We start from the raw sequence: 24573 nt of genomic DNA on the forward strand, positions 1-24573 counted from the left end.
GGCATCTTTAGGATTTTCTATGTATTGCATCATGTCATCTGCAAACAGTGAGTTTTATTTCTTCTTTTCCAATCTGGATTCCTTTTATTTTTCTTCTCTGATTGCTGTGGCTAGGACTTCCAAAACTATATTGAATAACAGTGATGAGCATGTCCGTGTCTTTTTCCTGATCTAGAGGAAATGCTTTCAACTTTTCACCATTGAGAATAATGTTTGCTGTGGGTTTGATGTATACGGCCCTTATTATGCTGAGGTAAGTTCCTTCTATGCCAATTTTCTGGAGAGTTTTTTTTCCTTCTTTATCATTAAGATGTGTTGAGTTTTGTCTAAAGCTTTCTCTGCATCTATTGAGATGATCATATGGTTTTTATCTTTCAATTTGTTAATATGGTGTATCACATTGATTTATTTGTGTGTATTGAAGAATCCTTGCATCTCTGAGATAAACCCCACTTGATCATGGTGTATGAATACTTTTAAAGTGTTGTTGGATTCTGTTTGCTAGAACTTGGCTGAGGATTTTGCATCTATGTTCATCAGAGATTTCTGCCTGTGGTTTCCTTTTTTTGTGTGACATCTATGTCTGATTTTGGTATCAGGGTGATGGTGGCCTTGTAGCATGAGTTTGGGAGTTTTCCTCCTTCTGCAATTTTTTGAAAGAGTTTGAGCAGGATATGTGTTAGCTCTTCTCTAGATATTTGAGAAAATTTGCCCTCAAGCCATCTGGCCCAGGAATTTTGTTTGTTAGAAGATTTTTTTTTAAATCAGAGTTTCGATTTCAATGCTTATGATTGGTCTGTTCATATTTTCTATTTCTTCCTGGTTCAGTCTTAGAAGGTTATACTTCTCTCAGAATTTGTCCATTTCTTCCAGGTTGTCCATTTTATTGGCATATAGTTGCTCATAGTAGGCTCTTACAATCCTTTGTGTTTCTGTGTTTTCCACTGTAAACTCTTTTTCATTTCTCATTTTATTGATTTGAGTCTTCTCCCTTTTTTACTGGTGAGTCTGGCTAATGGTTTGTCAATTTTGTTTATCTTTGGGATGAACCAGCTTTTAGTTTTATTGATCTTTGCTATTATTTTCTTCATTTCTTTTTCATTTATTTCTGCTCTTGTTGTTGTTGTTCACTCAGTCGTGTCTGACTCTTTGTGACCCCATGGACTGCAGCATGCCAGGATTCCCTGTCCTTCACTGTCTCCCAGAGTTTGCTCAAACTCATGTCCACTGAGTCCAAGATGCCCCCTTCTCCTCCTGCCCTCTATCTTCCCCTGCCCTTAATATGTCTGCTCTGATCTTTATGATTTCTTTCCCTCTACTAAATTTGGGAGGTTTTTGTTCTTCTTTTTCTTGTTGCTTTAGGTGTAAGGCCAGGTTGCTTATTTGATGTTTTTCTTGTTTTCTGATATAGGCTTGTATTGCTACAAACTTCCCTCTTAGCAATGCTTTTACTGCATCCCATAGGTTTTGAGTTGTTCTGTTCTCATTGTCGTTTGTTTCTAGGTATTTTTTAAATTTTCTCTTTGATTTCTTCAGTGACCTCTTGGTTATTTAGAAGTGTACTGTTTAGCCTCCATGTGTTTGTGTTTTTTACATTTTTTCCCCCCTGTAATTGATATGTAATCTTATAGCACTGTGGTTAGAAAAAAATGCCTGATATAGTATTAGTTTTCTTAAATTTACCAAGGCTTGATTTGTGACCCAAGAAATAATTTACCCCAGAGAGTGTTCCAGATAAAAAACGTATTCTACTGCTTTTGCCTGGAGAATCCCAGGGACGGCGGAGACTGGTGGGCTGCCGGCTATGGGGTCGCACAGAGTCGGACACGACTGAAGCGATTTAGCAGCAGCAGCAGTAGCAGTCCTATAAGATATCAGTTAGGTCTACTTGTCCAATGTGTCATTTAAGGCTTGTGTTTCCTTATTAATTTTCTGTTTTGATAATCTGTCCACTGGTGTCAGTGGAGTATTAAAGTCCCCCACTATTATTGTGTTACTGATTATTTCCTCTTTTATACTTGCTACCATTTGCCTTAAGTATTGACGTGCTCCTATGTTGGGTGCATATATATTTATAATTGTTATAATTTCTTTTTGGATTGATTTCTTGATCCCTTTATTATTATGTAGTGTCCTTCTTTGTCTCTTCTTTGTCGCTTTCTTTTGATTTCCATTTGCATGGAATATCTTTTTCCAGCCCCTCACTTTCAATATGTATGTGTCCCTAAGTTTGAAATTGGTCTCTTGTAGACAGCATATATAGGGGTCTTGTTTTTGTATCCATTCAGCCAGTCTGTGTCATTTGGTTGGAGCATTTAATCCATTTACAATGTAAATGGATTAATTATTGATATATATGATCCTATTACCATTTACTTTATTGTTTTGAGGTTTTTTTTTTCTTAGTAGGTCTTTTCTTTCTCGTGTTTCCCATCAAGAGAATTTCCTTTAGCATTTGTTGTAAAGCTGGTTTGGTGGTGCTGAATTCTCTTAACTTTTGCTTATCTGTAAAGCTTTTGATTTCTCCATCAAATCTGAATGTGACTCTGACTATGTAGAGAAATATTGGTTGTAGGTTTTTTCCTTTCATCACTTTAAGTATATCCTGCCACTCCCTTCTGGCCTGTAGAGTTTCTGCTTAAAGATCAGCTGTTACCCTTAAGGGGATTCCCTTGTATGTCGTTTGTTGCTTTTCCCTTGCTGTTTTTAATATTTCTTTGTGTTTAATTTTTGTTAGTTTGATTAACATGTGTCTTGGCATGTTTCTCTTTGGGCTTATCCTATATGGGACTCTCTGAGCTTCTTGTATTTGGGTGTCTATTTCTTTTCCCGTGTTAGGGAAATTTTCAACTTTGATCTCCTCAAATATTTTCTCATACCCTTTCTTTTAATCTTCCTCTTCTGTGATCCTTTAATTCAAATGTTGGTACACTTAATGTTTTCCCAGAGGTCTCTGAGACTGTCATCATTTCTTTTCATTCTTTTTTCTTTTTTTTTTTATTCTTTTTTCTTTATTCTACTCTGCTTCAGTTATTTCCACCATTCTTTCAGTTCACTTATCCATTCTTCTGCCTCAGTTATTCTGCTATTGGTTCCCTCTAGCATATTTTTTATTTCAGTCATTATGGTGTTCATCATTGATTGTCAGGTCACTGCCCACACTTTCCTGGGAGCCTGTGTGGTCTGGCATTGCCAAGGAACCCACAAACTGGGGCCAGTTTCTCTGGAAGAGCGCATTACCTGCCTCAGGCTGTAGCAAATCCCCGCAGTCCTCTGCCACTACAGGCACTCCCCACACATCCCAGTTGTGTCTGCTGTACCTCTCCTTTTCCCCAGCCTGACTGAGCAAGTGAGCCCTAAGCTTTCTTTCTCCTTTATTTCTTATAGATCCTTGTTAAACATTTCCTGTGTCTTCTCCATCTGTGCCTCCATTCTATTTATCTGTGCCTCCATTTTAGTTCTGAGATTTTGGATCATCTTTACTATCATTACTCTGAATTCTTTTTCAGGTAGACTGCCTATTTCCTCTTCATTTGTTTAGTCTTTTTCATTTTTAGCATCCTCCCTCATCTGCTGCATATTTCTCTATCTTTTAATTTTGTTTAATTTACTGTGTTTGGAGTCTTCTTTCCACGGGCTGCAAGGTTGCAGTTCCTCTTACTTCTGCCACCATTGGGTGGGTCAGACCAGTGCTTTGTGAAGGTTGCCTGTTGGCGGGGGACTGGTGCTTGTGTTTTGGTAGGTGGAGCTGGATCTTGTCTCTCTGAAGGGTAATGCCATGTCCAGTGGTATGTCTGGGGGAGTCTGAGCTCAGTATGCCTTTGGGCTGCCTGTCTGCAAGCAGGTAGTGCTGTGCTCTTGTTTTGCTAGTTGTTTGGTGTGATTGTCTGGCACTGGAGTTTGCTGATCTTCGTGTGGGGTCAGGTCTTAGCATTGAGATGGACACCTTTGGGAGAGCTCTTGCTGATTAATAGTACATGGGGTCAGGAGTTTGCTGTTGTCCAATGTTCTGGACTCAGTCTTCCACCTTGGAAATTCAGGCTCAAACCCTGGCTGGAGCAAAAAGACTCCACAAGCCACACAGCACAGAAGAGAAAAAGAAAGAAAGAAATAGAATAAATATCAAGCAAACATACAAACAAACAAAAAGAATGGATGGACAAAACCCCATGACAAATGGTACAGGCAATACTAAACATACAGGAACACACAATGAAACTCACACAAAGAAAAAAGAAGAAAGAATAAAAAGAGGAACCAACAAAGAAGAGGCAATCAAACCAATAAACAAACATACAAATGAAAACAAACACTAAAAACTAGAGTAGCAAAAATACAAAACCAAAAACATGGGGGAAAATACAATAAAATGAAAAACTACTGTAGAAATAGGGGAAAATACAACAAAATAATTTTTTTAAAAAAGCATTAAAAAAAGGAAAAAGTAAGTAAAAACAAAAAATTAAAGAACTAATAAAAAAAGAACAACAATAGAATGAAATGAAAAAGAAAAAAGAGAGTGGTAGTAAGAAGAATATTTTCCTGTGGCCTTAGTTGTCCTTGCCACATAGTGAGCTCCAGCCAATCTCTCTACTCAGAAAGTCCTCTAATATTTCTAGGAAGGTCTCTGGACCTGCTGGCACTGTGGAGTCAGCTCAGACTCGGATCTAGTCTTACTCCAGCTTGTACTTGCTTCCAAAGTCCACAATTGCCCCCAAAGTCCACAACTGCCACCGAAGTCCACAGCCTCAAGCTAATTGTGGGGATTTAACCTGCTGTACCTGCAGCTACAGAAGTGAATTCCCTTCTTCTTCTTTGGTCACACAGCTCCTCATGTTCAGCATTGGTTTTGGCTCCACCTCTGTTTGTAGGCCACATTCCATTGTCTGTTCCCAGCCCAGACAGTAAAAGTCACTCAGTCATGTCCTACTCTTTGTGACCCCATAGACTGTACAGTCCATGGAATTCTCAAGGCCAGAATACTGGAGTGGGTAGCCCATTCCCTTCTCCAGAGGATTTTCCCAACCCAGGGGTCAAACCCATGTCTCTTGCATTGCAGGCAGATTCTTTACCAACTGAGCCACCAGGGAAACAAATGCAGCAGTTGCATAGGGCTCACTTGCTCAGTCAGGCTGGCGAGCAGGAGAGGTACAGCAGACACAATTGGGATGTGTGAGGAGTGTCTGTGGTAGCAGAGGCCTGCAGGGATTTGCTACAGCCTGAGGCAAGTAATGTGCTCTCCCAGGGGAATTGGCCCCAGCTTGTGGGTCCCTCGGCAGTGCCAGACTGCACAGGCTCCCAGTAAGGTATGGGCAGTAACCTGCCTGCTCACAGCTTGGTGGCAGCTGCAGCAGCCTTCACACCCACTCCTGGAGTCACGGACTGCAGCAGTGGCCCATCCTGCCTCTGGCACTTATTAAGGTGGTGTCCTGCCATCTGCAAGCATTTGGAGTTAGAAAGTCTCTTGACTCTCTGGCTGGCCCAGGCTTTCCCCTGGACTCTGTCAACTGTGTTGTAATAGTCCCCTCAGTCTGTCTTCAAGGCAGTTAAACCTGTCCTCTTCCTGCGGCCTGACTCCAAAGACTGAACCTCAGCACCCAGCCCCAACTCACCATGGCAGGCATGCAAACAAGCATCTCACGCTGGGAAGTGCTGGTAGGCACTGATCTCTGTGTTAAATTCTCTCTGCTTTGCCTTCTGCTCACCTGTTGGCTGTGCTCCCCTCTGAGGTTCTGAAGCTGTTCCCATTTCCCTCCATGAGGGAGTTTCCAAGTGTGTGGAAATGTTTCCTCCTTTATAGGTCCCTCCCTGAAGCACAGGTGCTGTCCTGATCCCTCTGGCTCTTTTTTATTTTTCTGATTTCTTTTGCCCTACCCTGTTACATGGAGATTAGCTTAGAGGTCTTCTGCCAGCGTTCAGTAGATGTTCTGTAGGAGTTGTTCCACATACAGACGTGTTTTTTATGTTTCTATGGGGAGGAAGATTATCTCCACGTCTCACTCCTCTGCCATCTTGAAAGTACCCCCTCCCCAGCAGGTATTTTCATGGCATATGATTAATTGCGTGGTTAAGAACATTCACTGGGTTCAAATCCTAGCTCTTAAAGTGAAAGTGAAAGTCACTCAGTCGTGTCTGATTCTTTGCAATCCCATGGAATATACAGTCCATGGAATTCTCCAGGCTAGAATACTGGAGTGGGTAGCCTTTCCCTTCTCCAGAGGATCTTACCAACCCAGGGATAGAACCCAGGTCTCCCGAATTGCAGGCAGATTCTTTATCATCTGAGCCACCAGGTAAACCCAAGAATATTGGAGTGGGTAGCCTATCCCTTCTCCAGGGGATCTTTCCAACCCAGGAATTGAACCAAGGTCTCCTGCATTAGGCTACATACTATATTCCTTTAGACAAGTTACTTAAACTCTCTATGATCATTTAAATAATAGTAATAATAGTACCTATTTTATAGGGTCAGTTTGAGGTTAAATGAGCTAATTCAGGCAAAGAGCTTATAATAGAGCAAAGCATATTGTCATTACCTCTGAAAATGTTAGCCAATATTATTCAAGAGCCTCTTTCTTCAGTTAAAGTAATGTGCATATGTTAAACGTACTGAAAGATCTGCAGCCACATTCTTAATGGCATCTGGCTTGATTATGGCCCAATAGTGGAATGACTTTTCCACTCAACTCCCTCCTGAAGAATCACTATGAGGAAATTTTAATGATTGCTAGGCAGTTCTCATTCTTCTGGAATACAGTTCAGACCAGAACCTCCAGGGGCCATGCTGTTTTCAGGAATACATATGCCCTTAGTCTCTGTAAGACCAAAAAGAACCCTCAAGACAGAGTCATATATCTTGAAAATAACAGTGACAATTTGAAATCAATATCTCATAATGTGAAAGACCACCCAAAGAATTGGATTTGAGCACACTAAAATTGTAAGCACAGTCAGGTAAACTGTTTCACAATTACAGTGCAAATTGATAGCTAAAGTAAGTCCATTATTTTAAAAGTAAGGTATCTACAACTGTTACATATCCTGTTAATAAAATAAAATGAGAAGTTCCAAGCATTCTTGAAAAAATAGGTAGTAACCCAAGAAAACTAGGTTACAGGAGCATGCCTAAAGGTACAGGGTATTTTAACTGGAAACCAGGCATTAAAAAATGACTATATACCTTTGATGGACCAGTTCCCTCAGTTTGAATGTGAATATGGAAGACAAACATAGCACAGTTGAGAAACCACTGGACTGGGAGATAGAGAGGCATATTTGTGTAATTTGGCCTTGAAGATTAAGCTGATAATGGCTAATCTTACTTCACAGCCTTGCATAGTTCTGGGAGGGACTGTCACTCTCATTGGGTCCTCACAAAATTAAATACAGTTCCATTAGCAAAATTATAGCTTTGGTCTTATCAGTGGTGCCCTCTGGAGTTGTGCAGTAACAGCCTGCACAGCTGCACATGGCTATTCTGACATAAGCTAGTACTCTGGGCTCTTGTAAGTTATGGCATAGGAACTCTGAATCAGGCAGGAGAGAGAAATATGAAACACACATTCTCTAGTTCTTATGTACATCTTAAGAAAGTAAATTTTGGCTTATTTTCAATTGTCCCAAGATTCCATAATGTCGACTTTTCAATAGATACTCTGCCAGTTCCTGTTAAACAAACAATATGTGATAGCCATTTATGCTTAATCTGAACGTTCATTAGCATAAATGTCACTAAATGCTTGAAAGATAAATTTCTTTATATACTTACAGTGCAACTGCAGAGCTACTCTGCAGATCTGTAAGCTTTGTAGCTTTGTAGAGGTTTAAACTTTTATGGTTTGTAGAGGTTTGTAGAGGTTTAAACTTTTATGGTTTGTAGAGGTTTGTAGAGGTTTAAACTTTTATGGTTTGAATTTGCTACCACCTGGGGCAAAGGGATTTGAAACATCAAGTTACTGAAGCTCCTTAATTTCTTGGCAAGACTTAAGTGAATTCTAGGATACTCCATGCAGTCAGCTTACCACTAATAGATTTTTTAAGGTAAATGCATTTAACCTTTATACTCAGTGGGCTTTTTTTAAATAAAGCAATTACTTACACAGCATTAATTATATAAGCTGCCTCCTCCTGACTATTCAAATTCTTGTCTTCCAGGGCCATTTCTGAATATCGACACATCAGGTCCTGAAAAAAGAACAGCCATAACATGCCTTAAAGAATCCTCTTCAGGGATGAAGAGGCATAAAATGACCAGGGGGCTTTTCTGATGTGTCATACTATTGACCGTGTCTGAGGCTTGAAATCAAACCCACCAGTAACATTTTTCCTTCTGTAAAGGGTTTAAAACATTACACAGCAGATCCTGTGTGGTCAGGCCCCTGCCCACCTCTCTAACCTCATATTGCTCTGCCTGCTCTCTCACTTCCAGTCACACAGACACAGATAGGCTTTTTCTCAGCTCCAAGAACATACAGCTTTCTCCCACCTCTGGGCTGTTAGTGGACAATGTCTTCACTCCCAGTGAAACCAAGCAGAAACCTGTGGGGCTCCTGGGCAAGAAAGTCTTTCTGTGTCTCCTGTTTCTTGTATATAGGGAATAGACTCAGCCTCCATGACCTTCCCTGATTCCCAAGGGCAGGTTCAAATAGTTGTTGATCAGGGAAGGGAGGGGATGCGGAGACAAGGGAGAAGTAGGCAAAAAGCAACAGTGCAGCCTTGGGGCAGAGTCTTGGTTCCCCCTCGAGGGATATGTATAACAGTATCTCTGAGCTCTTCTGCAGAACTAAAACACTGAATAAATGGAAGATGTTAACTACTTGAGGAAGCATTCCTCATTCCACAGAGAAGGTCACAGTTTGATAGTCTCAGAGACCACAGAAGGTCATCAGGAGATCACTTGAGACCAGACTAAAGGAGTGAAGGCCCTGCACACACCCTGACCCTTATCAGTAACCCCACCCTTGAACCATTGCTATAAAGTGAAAAGTGAAAGTGAAGTCGCTCAGTTGTGTCTGACTATTTTCGACCCCATGGACTATAGCCCACCAGGCTTCTCCAACCATGGGATTTTCCAGGCAAGAATACTGGAGTGGGTTGCTATTTCCTTCTCCAGGAGATCTTCCCAACCCAGGAATTGAATCCAAGTCTTCCGCATTGTAGGCAGACACTTTACTGTCTGACCCACCAGGACCCCTGGTTGGAACACGCGGTTTTGAGGGCATGAGCCCACTGTGTCCCCCTTTGTCTAACAAAGCAATAAAGCTATTCTTTTCTACCTCACCCAAAACTCGTCTCCAAACATTTGATTCAGCACTGGTGCACAGAGGCCAAGTTTCAGCATCACCAGGGCCAGGACTAGGGTGAGAGGGTACTCACCTCTCAGGTGCAAATTTAAGGGGCACAAGCAACTCAGTAAGTAAGATAAATAATGTTTTAATATAATAGTATTCTAAAAATTAATGACAAAAACCCTTGGAGAATACAATATCAAACCCAGTCCTGAACTTGCACCATTCCACCTCACTTTCTTTTCAAGCTGACCTTAGGTCTAATTGCCAGAAAAACCAATTTACTGACACCAGACTGTGGTGCAGGAAAGTACAGTGTTTATTGCAGGGTGCCAAGAAAGGAGAATGGGCACCTAATATTCAAAATACCCAAGCTCCCTGATAGCTTTCAGGGAAGGGTTTGTTTTTTTTTCCCCAAACTTTAAACTTTTTATTTGTGTATTGGCATATAGCTGATTAACAATGCTGTGGCAGTTTCAGGTGAACAGTGAAGGGACTCAGCCATACATATAAATGTATCCATTCTCCCCCAAACCCCACCCCCATCCACTCTGGCACATAACTTTGAGTAGAGTTCCATGTGCTAAACAATAGGTCCTTGTTGGTTATCCGTTTTGAATATAGCAGTGTGTATATGATATTGCTGCTGCTGCTGCTGCTGCTGCTGCTAAATCACTTCAGTCGTGTCTGACTCTGTGTGACCCCATAGACGGCAGCCCACCAGGCTCCCCCATCCCTGGGATTCTCCAGGCAAGAACACTGAAGTGGGTTGCTATTTCCTTCTCCAATGCATGAAAGTGAAAAGTGAAAGTGAAGTCGCTCAGTCGTGTCCGACTCTTAGCAACCCCATGGATTGTAGCCTACCAGGCTCCTCTGTCCATGGGATTTTCCAGGCAAGAGTACTGGAGTGGGGTGCCATTGCCTTCTCTGTCGATGATATTAGGGAAGGTTTTTTAAAGGCAACATTTGGGGTGAGGGTTGCAGCTCACAGACTTTCTTAGGATTTGTAGATGGTGAGGTGACAGGTAGGGTGGTGTTTTGGAAATCTTAATCATCAACCAGTCTGAGGTCTATGTACTGGTGGTCATCATATAGTCACCACATGGGTAGGGGGTCTTAGTTTCTACAGAACAACTCAAAGGTATGCAACAGATCATTATATATAACCCTTGGGGGAAGACCTAGGACTCATGGAACTATTGTTTAGGCTATCGTTACTTTTCTTGCTTGACTGCTTTTCTTTTGTTTCTGCATTCCCTCATTTCTCTAATTAGTAATGGTTTGAGTCTGCATTTTGGCACTCCGGGAAGAGCTAGGAGACTAAAAAAGCCTTTTTCTACAGTAACAGTGAACATGGAGGGACTTTCATCCCTGGGAAAGCTCTGCAGTGTCCTGCTTCATTTTAGCTTCACATTAACCCTAGCCTTGTTGGATCCTGTCCTTGAACTTTTGGTACTTTGTTACTATGGATTTCTTATTAGCATCACTCTGGATTTTTTAAACATTGCATTACAACACAGTTTATCTTGATTACTGAGTTTTTGGCATCCTCTTTAATTTTGCACCAGGGCAAATACCTCACTTGTCTCACCCTATTCCCAGGGAATCTATTGGATACCTTGTGAATCGTTTGTTTGTAGGTTCACATACATTTCATTGTGGTTTTGATCACAATAACCATCCTCTTCTCAGAAGTCTGCCCTCAGACAAGAGGACCGCTATGTTCAGGGAGAGCTACAAGCAGCAGGGAGCTCCTACCACCTCCCCTTCCTGTCATGTTCATCCCACATCTTTAGGGGTTCCTCCTCCAGGGAAAACCACCTAAGTCAGAGCTTTGTAGCACCCACTCCATGTGATCCCAACATTCTCATTCAGGCTTTCTGTAGGGCTGGCTGCTTCTCACTGTCTCACCGATGTTGCTATGTCAACCTGCTCCTTCTCTGATCAACAAAGCCCTCCCTTTACTGTATTTCACAGCATCCTGTTTTCTTTCTTCCTAGTGCTTCTGATAGTTTACAATTATTTTATTTATTTGCTTACTTTTTCCTGGTTATTGGATCCTCTTACTAGCAGTCAAGCTTCAAAGAACAGAAGCCATATCTGTTCCCGTCATTTAGCCAACCTCCCCCCAGCCCTGGAGTGTCAGCACAGTGCTGGGTGCTCAACTAACAACTGCACATCAAGTCAGCATCCCTGCTTCCTGTGGACTGAGAACTGGATACTGATGAAAAGGTGTGCCTATTTATGAAGGTGCATGACTGCTTTGTGGGTCCACTTAAAATTATTCATAAAATTAAAGGAAATCTGCCTGAGGGATTTGAATTGTAAAAGCCTATAAAATCTAAAACAAACAAAAACAAAACCTCCTGAGAGGATATCATTTTCTGTTTTCTTACCATTGAAGGCAGATTCTCTGCAACAGAATGTCTAATCTACAGGAAAACAAAATAAACTCAGCTAAGCAATAAAAAGTATTATTAGGATACAAAATAAAGGAGTAGAATAATAAAGGCCTAATGAAACCTCCAGATTTTGCATCATTAGCAGTACATTGTTATACTAGCAGTAGCAGGAATATAATACTTACAAAGCATCAAGGAAAGATTTGTGAGTCAAGAGCTCTAAGGGCGGATATTGCTGTTAGGGAGAAAAGTACAATTCTAACTTCTCATATCTGGGGCACCAGGGAACTGGAGTTCATACACCTTCTTTGGCAAAGAGACTGACTAGTAACAATTTCTCCCAGCTTTTAAAAAATTTCTTGTTTCTCCTTTCTGACTGATTCTTTAATGCAGCACATCTTCAAGTCCTAGAAGATATATAAATGCTAATATGTACTTCCCAATATCCCTTTCATTTTATATACCTGTAGTTGTTCATCAATGTAAGGAAGTTTTAGAATTTCTATTGCAGATGGTCTCAATGAAGGACTCTTGTTCAACATGCTGTAATGTTTAAAAAGAAGATTATTTTTCAAATGAACTAAAATGTAAGCACAATTTAAAATTGTTTATGCAGCAATACATTTCTTTCCATACCTTTCCATAATGGCATTCAGCTGTCTTGAGTATCTCTCAGGGAGAGAAGGAGTGTCTCCTTCAACAATTTTTAAAACAATGGATAAGAAATTGGAGCCAGTGAATGCATGATTCATGCAGCACATCTCATACAAAATGCATGCCAGGGACCTGAAGACACAGTCAAAGAATCTGAATGAGGAATAAATGTCCTCTTTTAAATTTGATCATTATACAAAATAGAAAACCTCAGATGAGCTAGGGCAGTGGATGTGAGGCACTAACATACACTTTGTTTTCTACTTAAATACATGTTTATTTAAAAAAAAAAAAAGGAAAAATGAAAGAAGAAAGCACAAAATGTAAGCCTGAATGAACACCTTTTGTCAGAGGAGAGCAAACAATCCAACAGGAATATGCCTACACAGAGTAGGGACTCAATAAATATTTGATAAAGGTAGTAAGGAATCTCTGAATTAACCTCTTTGAAGGAAAAATAAAATGCAGATAAATACTGTCTTCCTAAGGCAGTTCAGTTAGTGTTATATATGCAAAATGAAATTTAAATTTATTAGCCTAGCCTTCCCTCTAATGTGTGCCCAAGAATTTTGAAAAGGAAGCTGGCATCTTTATTAGTTTTCTAAATAGAATCCATTTGCAAATAGGGTGGGAGAGTGGTTGCCTGCAGCTCATATTAATGTGCATAAATTCTCCCTTCAGGAATATGAAACAGAATATTAAGGTTCTAGATCAGTCCAACACTAATTTGTAATAACTATGCAAATCACTGATCTCTAAACCAGTAGAAAAATATTTTAAATAATCTACATCATTATGAAAACTAAGGGGAAATTTCTGCCTGAACTTAGTGTTAAGAAAGAACTTTTCTCTTGAATAATGGGTTAATTTTACCTTCTGGATATTTTGAATTATATAACTAGCCAGGTCTCTCTTTTCTTATCAGTTGTTTGAAAGATCAGAAATAAATTTGCCACTGACCTTGTGTAAGCTGTGCTTTATGTAACTTCAAACATAAAAGGCAAAGTATATATCAATACATACATACATACATACATGAATACTGTCTTTTTAACCATTTTGTGGGTGTTCAACAAAATGTGCATTTGTAAGAAAATCCTGGATGTATACATTGAAGATGTTTCTGTTCCAGTAAATAATAACACTAAATATTTTTAAATGATTGGTACTTTACATATTACAAAGCGCTTTCATACAGATCTCAACAGAGCCTCATAATTTCCCAGTGAAATAGAGCCATAATATATTCTCTCCCTTTTAGACATGGTGAAACTGGCTCAGAGATGTTAAATGACTTGGTTTAAGTTAAATTGACTCTTGAGTTAAGTATTTTTCTTTTCAAATCTGAGACTATTCCCATTATAGAACACTAGAAAGAAGGGGATGTTAGGAGAAATTACATGATATTGACTAGAACAGCAAGATCAATGTCAACTTTATAAATTATGAAAATTATTTAAAGCTCAATAAATTTTCATCTATCTGTAAGATTATTAGATGGTATTTGGTATAGATGCACATATTTAGATTTCTATACCCAGAAAAACAATGTCTTTCAAATAAAGGTGAAATAAACACATTTTTAGACAAAGAAAAACTGAGAGAATTCACGGCGACAGGAAAGCACTAAAATCCTAAAAGGGAGTTCTTCCAACAGATGGACAATGATCCCAGACAGAAAGAAGGAATGAAAGAAGAAATGAAGAACACTGGAAAAAGTAACTTTTGAATATGTGTAATCAACACAAACTCAATAAAACAATATTAACTATCTTGTGGGATTTAAAATTACATAGAATAATACTTTTGACAAAAATCATGCAAAATACAGAAGAGGGTAAATAGAGTTAAAGTATCATAAGATCCTAACATTACTGGGAAAGTGGTAAAAGTAGTAATTTTTGTTGTTTAGTAGTCACTAAGTCATGTCTGACTCTTTGTGACTCTATGGATTGTAGCCCGACAGCCTCCTCTGTCCATGGGATTTTCCTGGCAAAAATACTGGAGTAGGTTGCCATTTCCTTCTCCAGGGGATCTTCCCAGCTAAGGGATCAAACCCATGTCTCCTACATTAGTAGGCAAATTCTTTACCACTGAACCATCAGGGAAGCCCTGGTAATTTTTACTAGACTGTAGTAAATCAAGATTCTTTATTGTCTGAGCCACCAGGAAAGCTAAGTCAAGAATGCATATTGTAACTGCTAGCTGCTGCTAAGTCACGTCAATCGTGTCCAACTCTTCGTGACCCCGTGGGCTGCAGCCTACCAGGCTCCTCGGTCCATGGGGTTTCCCAGGCAAGAGTACTGGAGTGGGGTGCCATTGCCTTCTCCTAACTCTGCTAGAGTTACCACCAAAAGAATGGTAAAACAATGTATAACTGGCAAGTGTAAAACGAACCAGTTACTAGAGAGAAAAAAATCAAACAATAAAAATTCAAATTAAAACCAAAAAAGCAAGAAAGGACAGACAAATGAACATAAAACAAGTGAGATGTGAAGATTAAAAAGAAGACAAACTGTCATTACGCATTTCAACATGATTATGTATATCAAAAAGATCAAAATACACTACAAACTATTAGAATTAACAATTGAATTTAGCAAGGTTGTTGGATACAAAGGTCATTTCTATAAGCCTGCAACAAACAAATTTTAAAAACAAAACTAAAAATGTCATTTACATTAACATCACAAAATGTCAAATATGTAGGAATAAATTAAACACAACACGTGCAAGACCCTTCACGATAGCCTTAGTACTCTGCTGAGAGAAATTAAAGAAGATCTTAAAAAAAAACTAGAGAGGGATAGATTCACACTCTTGGATTGGAACATTCAATATTCTGAAGATATCAATTTTTCCCAGAATGATCTATAGATCTAAGGCAATATAAATCCAAATCCTAGCAGACTTTTTTGTAGCTGACTCTAAAGTTTACATGGAATTACAAAGGGAAAAGGGTAGCCAAAGCAACTGAAGATGAACAAGTTTGGAGGTCCTGTATTACCAAACAGCAAGATTATTATGAAGTTGCATTTCTTATGAAAGTATGATACTGGCGAGGAAGAAAAAATATACAGCAGTAGAACAAAATAGAGGGCTCAGAAACAGATCTGCACATAGTCAACTAGTTGACTAATGCAAAGATAAACTGCACTGTGGTAGAGGGAAAGATGATCTTTTTAATAAATTATGCTAGGACAATTGAACATCCATATGGAAAATATTACACACGAATGCCTCTCTCACATCATATTCAAGCACAAAAACCAGTTAAAGGTGGGTCTAAATGAAAACAAAGTCATAAAATTTTAAGAGTAAACAGGTAAATATCTGCCTGATCTTGGATCAGGCAGCAAAGATTTTTTTAAGTAACATGCAAAAAGCATGAAAAATAAAGTTAGGGACTGATAAATGGACTTCATTAAAATTATAAACATTTATTCACAAAGTCAAATCTGGGTTTCATGAAGACATAATTCTACCTGAGTCATACTTGACGAATGTATTGGGATTATAAAAAGATGTGGAACTATCTGTCTAGATAGACCATGGAACAATTAGATTTAGAGGACAACTCAGTAATCAATTTTGATGCAAACTACTCTCTTTTTTTGGAAATCCTCTCAGCTACACTGAATGCACGCTGCTTTCCATTTACCTATTTTATTTTGATCTACTGATATTGGCTGTGCTGCAGCACATGGAGAAGACTTCATTTACCAGCCAGTAACTTGTGGAAAGGTACCTGCTATGGTCCCGGTGCACCTCTCTGGCATGGGAGCCAGTAAATGAAATATGAGACAGTATGATTGTAGAAACTTTGATGACATTTGGGGCAAAAGATTTTTTGATTATCCTGTACCAGTTTTACAATCTATCTACTATGTATCCTTTTATTCTAATAACTACATGTAGCTATATGTCTATGTTTTAATTTTCTCCAGTTTCCAACCAGGCATATCTACATGGGAATAATTATATTATCTCAAACTTATCACTCTACCCTTTTTGAAGACTTTTCTCTTATTTGACTCCCAGGTCTTAAATATGACAATGCAACAGCAGGGAAGGGTCAGGGGCCAGGAGATGAATTGGAAAAAACAAGAGATATATTTTACTTAGAAGTTTGCAACTTGCATTCCTTCCTCCACCCCCACCCCCTGCAAAATACAGCCAACTGTGAAGAAGTAAACAAATAAATCCCTGAGGGGGTGAATGTGGCAGTGAAAGGGAAGACTGGGATCAGGTGTATGAAGCAAATTATACCTGAATTCCATAAACTTGCCATCTGTCCAAATCGACCAGAACTGCCCAGAGGATTTCTGAAGCACAGATTGCTAATGAATTGCAAATGTAACTCTGACTTTGTCTTGTCTCAAGATGACTAAATTTTACTCTTTGAAATTGGCCCTGATTCTGCAAAGAGGAGCCAACCCCACAGTGGTGCATCACTTTAGTGATGGAAATTTTATTGATATTCTAGATAATATGTTTACTTGGTATAAGCAAGGACTACCCTAACATATCCATCTGGAAAAAAGTATATATAATTTAAGCAGCTGAATAAGTAGAGTAATGGAAATTTAATACAAGTACAGAGGGTTTTGCTTTAATATGTTACCCTAAACAAAAGTCTTTAGTGTAGCAAATGAAAATCAACATAAACTCAGTCAATATGATGAATGACTCTGGGGCTGCTTGAACAAATTTTAAGAAGTATATATTAATAACTATTATCTATTAAGGGCCAATCATATCCCAGAATCTGTAGCGGTTCTTCCCAAGCTTTAATATGCATACACATCTCCCAAGGAATTTGTTAGAATGTTAGTTCTGAGTATTTGGGGAGAAATGGTGGTTACATTGGGAGCATAGTTTCTGTATCTTCCTTGAATCCTCATGTAAAACAGAGCAGCTAGATAGCAAAACTAAAAACCAGAGCCAACATTTTCAACAAAGTTAGGTGACAAAGTGTCTCCTTGAGCCTCAAGGTACAAGTATATGGAGACAAATCACAATTGCCACGTGACCTGCATAATGCAGCATCTGTGTGAGAAGAAACAGAGACAATGGAGTAAGTGACTGAGAGACAAAACAATAGAAGACTCTCAAAACAGTCAACAGGTACTCACCGAAAAGTGCAGGGGGCCAATCTAAGAACAGCAGCTAAAACTCATAGGGGTTCTGCCCAATCCAAAATCAGAGTGAATGCAAGAAAACCCCAGGGTAAAGCCTAAAGGGACTGGAGCAGGAAGATCACAGGGGCAGAGGGGAAATAAAAGGGAAAGATTTTTTGATTTTTAGCTATTCTTGGGGTCATGGTCATAGACTCCACACAAACCAGAAAGTCTGGGAAATAAACATGGATAGCGTTCAAAGCTGAGTCAAGAGGTGGGTTGGCACAGCCCCTCGCTGCACAGAGGCTGCTTGTGGCAGCAGCAATGCATTGCTCATGTGACATAAGAGACTTCACATACTGGAATCTAAAGAAGGGTAAAAATGAACTTATTTACAAAACAGAAATAAAATTACAGATGTAGAAAGCAAACTTACAGTTACCAGCGGGTAAGGGATTTGGGGATTGACATATAGACGCTACTATAGATAATAATAAGAACCTGCTATATAACACAGGAAACTCTGCTCAATGCTCTATAATGACCCATATGGGAAAAGAATCTAAAAAAGAGTAGGTATATGTATATGTATAACCTAGACCGTGTATTAAAAAGCAGAAACATCACTTTGCTGACAAAAGTCTAGATAGTCAAAGCTATGGTTTTTCCAGTGGTCAAGTATGGATGTGAGAGTTGGACCGTAAAGAAGGCTGAGCACTGAAGAATTGATTCTTTTGAACTGTGGTGCTGGAAAAGACTCTTCAGAGTCCCTTGGACTCCAAAGAGATCAAACCAGTCAACATTAAAGGAAATCAACCCTGAATATTCATTGGAAGGACTGATGCTGAAGCTGAAGTTCTAATACCTTGGTCACCTGAAGCAAAGAGCTGACTCATTGGAAAAGACGCTGATGCTAGGAAAGATTGAAGGCAAAAGGAGAAGGGGGCGGTAGACAATATGGTTAGATAGCATCACTGACTCAATGGACATGAATCTGAGCAATTCCAGGAGATGGTGAAGGACAGAGGAGCCTGTCATGCTACAGTCCATGGGGTCACTAAGAATCAGACACGACTTAGCAACTGAACAACAACAACAAAAATAACTGATTCACTTTGCTGTATGCAAGAAACTAAAACAACATTGTAAATCAACCACACACCAATAAAATTCTTTTTAAAAAAAGATACTTCACACTTTGAGTGAATGGTTGTGTTCCAACGGCTTTCATCATCTTTGATAGTCTCTGGAGGCTCTTTTAAGATGGCCTTAGCCTTAGGACTTCCTGGTGGTCCAGTGGTTAAGAATCTGCCTTGCAATGCAGGGGGGATGCAGGCTCCATCCTTGGTCAGGGAACTAAAATCCCACATGTCACACAGCAACTAAGTCCTCGTGTCACAACTACTGAGCCCTCCTGCCACAACTAGAGAATAATCCATGCACAGAAATGAAAGATCTCGCATGCCCCTGCTCTTTCTCTAAGCACTAGACAGGCTCCTTTCAGACCAGGATGCAGCCTGGGTCCTGGACCTGGGACACTGGAGCAGGAGCAGAGCAGGCTTGCAACCTGCAGCAGAGGTACAGGTCACCTGCAGTTCTCATGTAATGTGAAGAACAAACACATTTTATAAGTACATCAGAAATTTTTGGAGCTCTTTGTTATTTCAGCAAAACCAACTTGTACACCATCCCCTCATATAACAGTCTTCAGCAGCTTCTCATCCCACAGAAGGTAAAGTCCAAGGTCCTCCCTATGGTCATTCACCACATGAACCCTGACTGCCTCCTGAGCCATGTGGATCTATTGCACACCCCCTCTGACACATACACACACATACACACACACACACACACACACACACTTTGTCGTCAGCTAGCTGGAGGACACTGAGCGGAGCTTCACTTTGGAAGCACTATACTTCCATATTCTTATAGTGCTCCCAGGGGCTTTCAGGAGTCAGAGAAGGCCCAGGTCACTTGCAACTACGTTCAAACTCTCAGTATATTTTGAAAATGAAAAAACACCAAAATAGAGTTTGAAAAATTAGATTTTGAAAATTTTACATCTAATAAATTAATACTGCAGCCTATTTCCATGCACGTCCACTCCTCCTCCCCCAGTGGACACCCTCCTCCTTCAGTCATGGGCACTGGATCTTTCTGCCTGAAAGGCATTTTGTCAGACTTTTCTCTACCCTTCCCATCCTAAGCAGCAGCATCCACTCTCTGAGACCGCAGCTGATGCTCTGCACCCTTACTCTGGCTCACCCCTTTTACATCAGAGCCTTGTGCGTATGGCAATTTATGTCTGCCAATCTTTTAAAGACAAAGTCTAGAACTTTCATGTTTATCTTGATCTTTCTTTCTTTTGGTGAACACCTCATGGGCAAGAGAGAGTAAGGCTAAGGGAGCTGGACATCCTGGTAAACTGGCTTCTGGATAGAAAGGGAAGCCCTAACTTGAAGCATTTATTGGTTTCTGTGAGACTGAGAAGAGATGTGGATAGTGGAGTCTTGTGAGCTGGTCTGAGCTGGCTCCTGCACACCAGTGAATTATGGGAGGGATGGCAAGATGGTGCTGGAGTGAGAAGGTGGTCCAAGGCGGGGACGAGCAGGAGAAGAGAAGAGAAGTCAGGAAGAATGGACGGAGGGTCTGAGGCACACAAAGAAGCTGCTGATCCAGTTTCTCAGCTGAGGCCCAGATTCTTGGGCTCCATCCATCAATGCACCTGCAAGCAGAGTACCAGACTGCCATGCTTGCACAAGCCACTTCTCTTAAGTCATTTCTTAAACTTCTTAAATAAAGAAAATGAACAGTGTCAGCTTGTTAAAATGGAGACCCTGACCAAGGGTGAGTCTCAACTCTGTTTTACTGTCCTCCTGACAAAGCCTATTCTAGTGACCACTAAAAATAATACATAACAAAGCACCTCATAACCTAGAGCCTTCAAACAACAATAGTAATTTTGCTCATGAATCTGTTCTCTCAGAAATTGACAAAGACGGCTTGAATCTTCTTTCCACAGCATTTTCTGGGCAAGCTCAGTTGAGGTTGGAAGATCCATTTCCAAGTCACTCACGTGACTGGCTGATAGGTGTTGGCCATCATTCAGAAGCTCGGCCAGGGCTAAAGGCCAGAGGCCTTGATTCCTTGCACTAGACTCTCCATGTGCTAAACACAGGCTTTCTCACAGCACAGCAGCTGAATTCCAAGAGCAAGGATCTCAAGAGAATCAGACAGAAGCAGTGTCATCTTCTGTGACCTAGACTCAGAAGTCACATAATATCAGTTCTTCCATAATGACAGTCAATAAATCCCTTTATTCACTTAACGAATCAACAAGCAAATAACAAGCCCCAGAGAAGGAGGACTGAGAAGAGTTGCTACAATATATTATCTAAAACACTGAGTTTTCCTGAAGAATTTCTTGTGTATCCATCTCCATCCCCTTTAAACTCTTGGTGGCAAGATCTGCCATAACACAGCAATGGGCACAGATGTGTTTGGCAATTCTTACATGCCTTGCTGACAGGAGAAATTGTGCCTTGGATAACTATATTTTCCTGTAGCTTCCACTCATGTAGTCCTTGGCCAGCTCAAACAAGCTAAGATGCATGTTGCTGAGTGGATTAAGAAACCACAAGCAAGGGGAACCACTGATGTCTCTGAATTTTTTAGGCTGAGAGTTTAAAGTTGTTGATTTAAATGGAAGACTCTGATACTTCCCTTGTTGTTTTTACAAATGAATTCCAGTCATTCTGAAGCATTTTTCAGGGTAGGCTATTGGAACCATTCCAACTTGTGTGTCAACAATCTTCTTGAAGTTGAGCTAGAACAGAAGTTTCATATCCACATTGTAACTCTTGTCCTTAAGAGTGACTGGCGTGAATCCTTGAATCTCATTGCTTTAATTCACACTTCTTGGTTTACTAGTAAATTGAACTTCTCTTCACCAAATGGAGTTTTAAAGTCCTTTTCTGGCAACTTCCCATCTATATCCTTTGTTGATTTTAAAAGTAGGAACTCCTTAGCTTTGCCATTGTGCTGTTGCTGTTGTCTCAGTAGTTCATTTGTAAGAATTTTTGGATATGCTAGACTTTGACATTGCCTTATAGATATGTCTCAAAAACTTACTGTATGCTTCATACATATTGTAATATATGTCTGAAAGTTATTATTTCTCTCACTAGAAGGTGAAGCTTAATTCCTCTCCTGTTATGTGTAGGCTGGACTTAGTGACTCTCTTCTAATAAATAGAGAATAGAAAGTAGAATAGAAATGGAAAAGCAATAACTTTATAGTGGAGAAAACTGGCAGACAATAGTTAATCTAGTGACCAAAGCTGGTGTCACCAATATTAAGTCATGCTGACATCATACGTCTCCTGATAAATTGTGATGAGACAGACACATTACTTTTATGGTATTATTACAAAAATTGGCTTGTCCCCCAGTTTTCCCCCAAACCCCATTGAATCAAGAGAAAACACTGGCCAAATCCAAACTGAATAACTTTTTACAAAATACCTGACCAGTATTCTTCAAAACCATCAGGAGCAACAAGGACATGTCTGATAAACTTAAAAGTTTGAAAAACTTAGGAAATGACTGAGTGCAATGTGGAATCTTGGGATATCAGTGAAAAAACGACTTACATTCAAATGAAGCTTAGTTGATAGTAATGTATCAATGTTAACTTATTAGTATTGATAAATGCACAATGATTATGTAAGATAACACTGTGTGTATGCGTGTGATCCATCATGTCTGACTCTTTGCAACCCCATGGACAGTATCCCACCAGGCTCCTCTGTCCATGGAATGTTCCAGGCAAGAATACTAGAGTGGGTTGCCATTTCCTCCTGCAGGGGATCTTCCTGATCCAGGGACTGAACCTGTGTCTCTTACATCTCCTGTTTGGCAGGTGGATTCTTTACCACTGTACTACCTGGGAAGCCCCAAGATAACACTAGAAAATGCAAATTTTAGAATTTTTGTTCTATTATGTGAAAAATACCATCGAAATTTTGATAGCAATTACACGGAATCTGTAGATTGCTTTGAGTTCGATGGACACTTTAAGAATATTATTTTTTTCCAACCCGTGAGCACAAAATATCTTTCTATTTGTTTCCCTTCAACTTCTTTCATTAACATTGTAGTTCTCAGTGTACAGGTCTTTCACTCCTTGGTTAATAAAAGTGTGGGCATCTTTGTCTTGTCCCTGATCATAAAGGAAAATCTTTCAGCTTTCCACGATTGTGTATGAATATGATGTTAGCTGTGGATCTGTCACATAAGCCCTTTATTATGTTGAAGTATGGTCCCTCTATACTCATTGTGTTGAGTGATTTTATCAGAAATGAATGTTGAATTTTGTCAAGTGTATTTTTCTGCATCTATTGAGATGATCATATGATTTTTATCCTTATTTTGGAAATGCAGTGTTTCACATTGACTGATTTGTGGATGTTGAACTATTCTTGCAAACCTAGAATAAATCCCAGTTGATCATGAATAAAAATAAATTTTAAAAATTAAAATGTCCAGTTTTTACCAGTTATGAAACATGCAAAGAAGTAGGAAAGGATGATCCATATAGGAGGAAAATGGCAGGCAAGATGAACTACGCAACAGAGCCGAGATGTCAGACTTAACACACACGGATTTCCAAGTAGACATTTCAAATATGTTCAATGAACTAAAGGAAACAGTATTTAAAGGAATAAAGTATGATAAAATATCATATTAAATGGAGATTATCAATTCAGTTCAGTTCAGTCGCTCAGTCACGTCCGACTCTTGGCGACCCCGTGGACCACAGTACGCCAGGCTTCCTTGTCCATCACCAACTCCTGGAGCTTGCTCAAACTCAGGTCCATCGAGTCAGTGATGCCATCCAACCATCTCATCCTCTGTCGTCCCCTTCTCCTCCTGCCTTCAATCTTTCCCAGCATCAGGGACTTTTCTAATAAGTCGGCTCTTTGTATCAGGTGGCCAAAGTATTGGAGCTTAAGCTTCAGCATCAGTCCTTCCAATGAATATTCAGGACTGATTTCCTTTAGGATTGACTGGTTGGGCCTCCTTGAAGTCCAAGGGACTCTCAAGAGTCTTCTCCAACACCACAGTTCAAAAGCATCAGTTCTTCGGCACTTAGCTTTCTTTATGGTCCAACTATCACATGCATATATGACTACTGGAAAAATCTTAGCTTTGACTAGACGGACCTTTGTCGGCAAAGTAATGTCTCTGCTTTTTAATATGCTGTCTAGGTTAGTCACAGGTCTTCTTCCAAGGAGCAAGTGTCTTTTAATTTCATGCCTGCAGTCACCATCTGCCATGATTTTGGAGACCAAAAAAATAAAGTCTCTCACTGTTGCCACTGTTTCCCCATCTATTTGCCATGAAGTGATGGGAACGGAGGCCATGATCTTCATTTTCTGAGTGTTGAGTTTTAAGCCAGCTTTTTCACTCTCCTCTTTCACTTTCATCAAGAGACTCTTTAGTTCTTCCTTCTTCCATAAAGGTGGTGTCTTTTGCATATCTGAGGTTATTGGTATTTCTCCCGGAAGTCTTGATTCTAGCTTGTGCTTCATCCAGCCTGGCATTTTGCATAGTGTACTCTGCATAGAAGTTAAATGAAAAAGGTGTCAATATACAGCCTTGATGTACTCCTTTCCTGATTTGGAACCAATCTGTTGTTCCATATCCAGTTCTAACTGTTGCTTCTTGACCTGCATACAGATTTCTCAAGAGGCAGGTAAGGTGGTCTGGTATTCCCATCTCTTGAAGAATTTTCCACAGTTTGTTGTGAGGTACACAATCAAAGGCTTTAGTGTAGTCAATAAAGCAGAAGTAGATGATTTTCTAGAACTCTTCTGCTTTTTCAATGATCCAACGGATGTTGGCAATTTGATCTCTGGTTCCTCTGCCTTTTCTAAATCCAACTTGAACATCTGGAAGTTCTCAGTTCATATACTGTTGAAGCCTGGCTTGGAGAATTTTGAGCATTACTTTGCTAGCATGTGAAGTGAGTGCAATTGTGCAGTAGTTTGAGCATTCTTTGGCATTGCCTTTCTTTGGGATAGGAATGAAAACTGACCTTTCCAGT

At 39.8% G+C, this 24573-nt stretch overlaps 1 protein-coding gene and 1 long non-coding RNA gene across 17 annotated transcripts in view; one reads left to right on the forward strand and one right to left on the reverse strand.

Moving 5' to 3' along the window:
* NEK11 (NIMA related kinase 11) overlaps positions 1 to 24573 on the reverse strand; it is a 278952-nt gene that overhangs the window by 150461 nt on the left and 103918 nt on the right. For 10 of the 16 annotated variants that reach the window (XM_081569880.1, XM_081569867.1, XM_081569865.1 and 7 more), the window contains 3 exons: positions 12326 to 12475; positions 12154 to 12232; positions 8099 to 8184 (listed from right to left, as the gene is read on the reverse strand). In XM_081569880.1, coding sequence (XP_081426006.1) covers positions 8099 to 8184; positions 12154 to 12232; positions 12326 to 12475 — 315 coding nt within the window. Of the gene's footprint in view, positions 1 to 8098; positions 8185 to 11683; positions 11720 to 12153; positions 12233 to 12325; positions 12476 to 24573 lie in introns of all 16 variants that reach the window. The other 6 variants (XM_081569866.1, XM_081569875.1, XM_081569874.1 and 3 more) reach the window with 2 other exon arrangements.
* On the forward strand, positions 2392 to 7900 carry LOC145538216 (uncharacterized). Its single transcript, XR_014076732.1, has 2 exons — positions 2392 to 3252; positions 5246 to 7900. It is a non-coding gene; the product is annotated as an uncharacterized LOC145538216 (long non-coding RNA).

This window comes from Giraffa tippelskirchi, chromosome 2 (genome assembly GCF_054371585.1).
Source record: "Giraffa tippelskirchi isolate mGirTip1 chromosome 2, T2T-mGirTip1v1.2.pri, whole genome shotgun sequence".
NCBI classification, from domain to species: domain Eukaryota; kingdom Metazoa; phylum Chordata; class Mammalia; order Artiodactyla; family Giraffidae; genus Giraffa; species Giraffa tippelskirchi.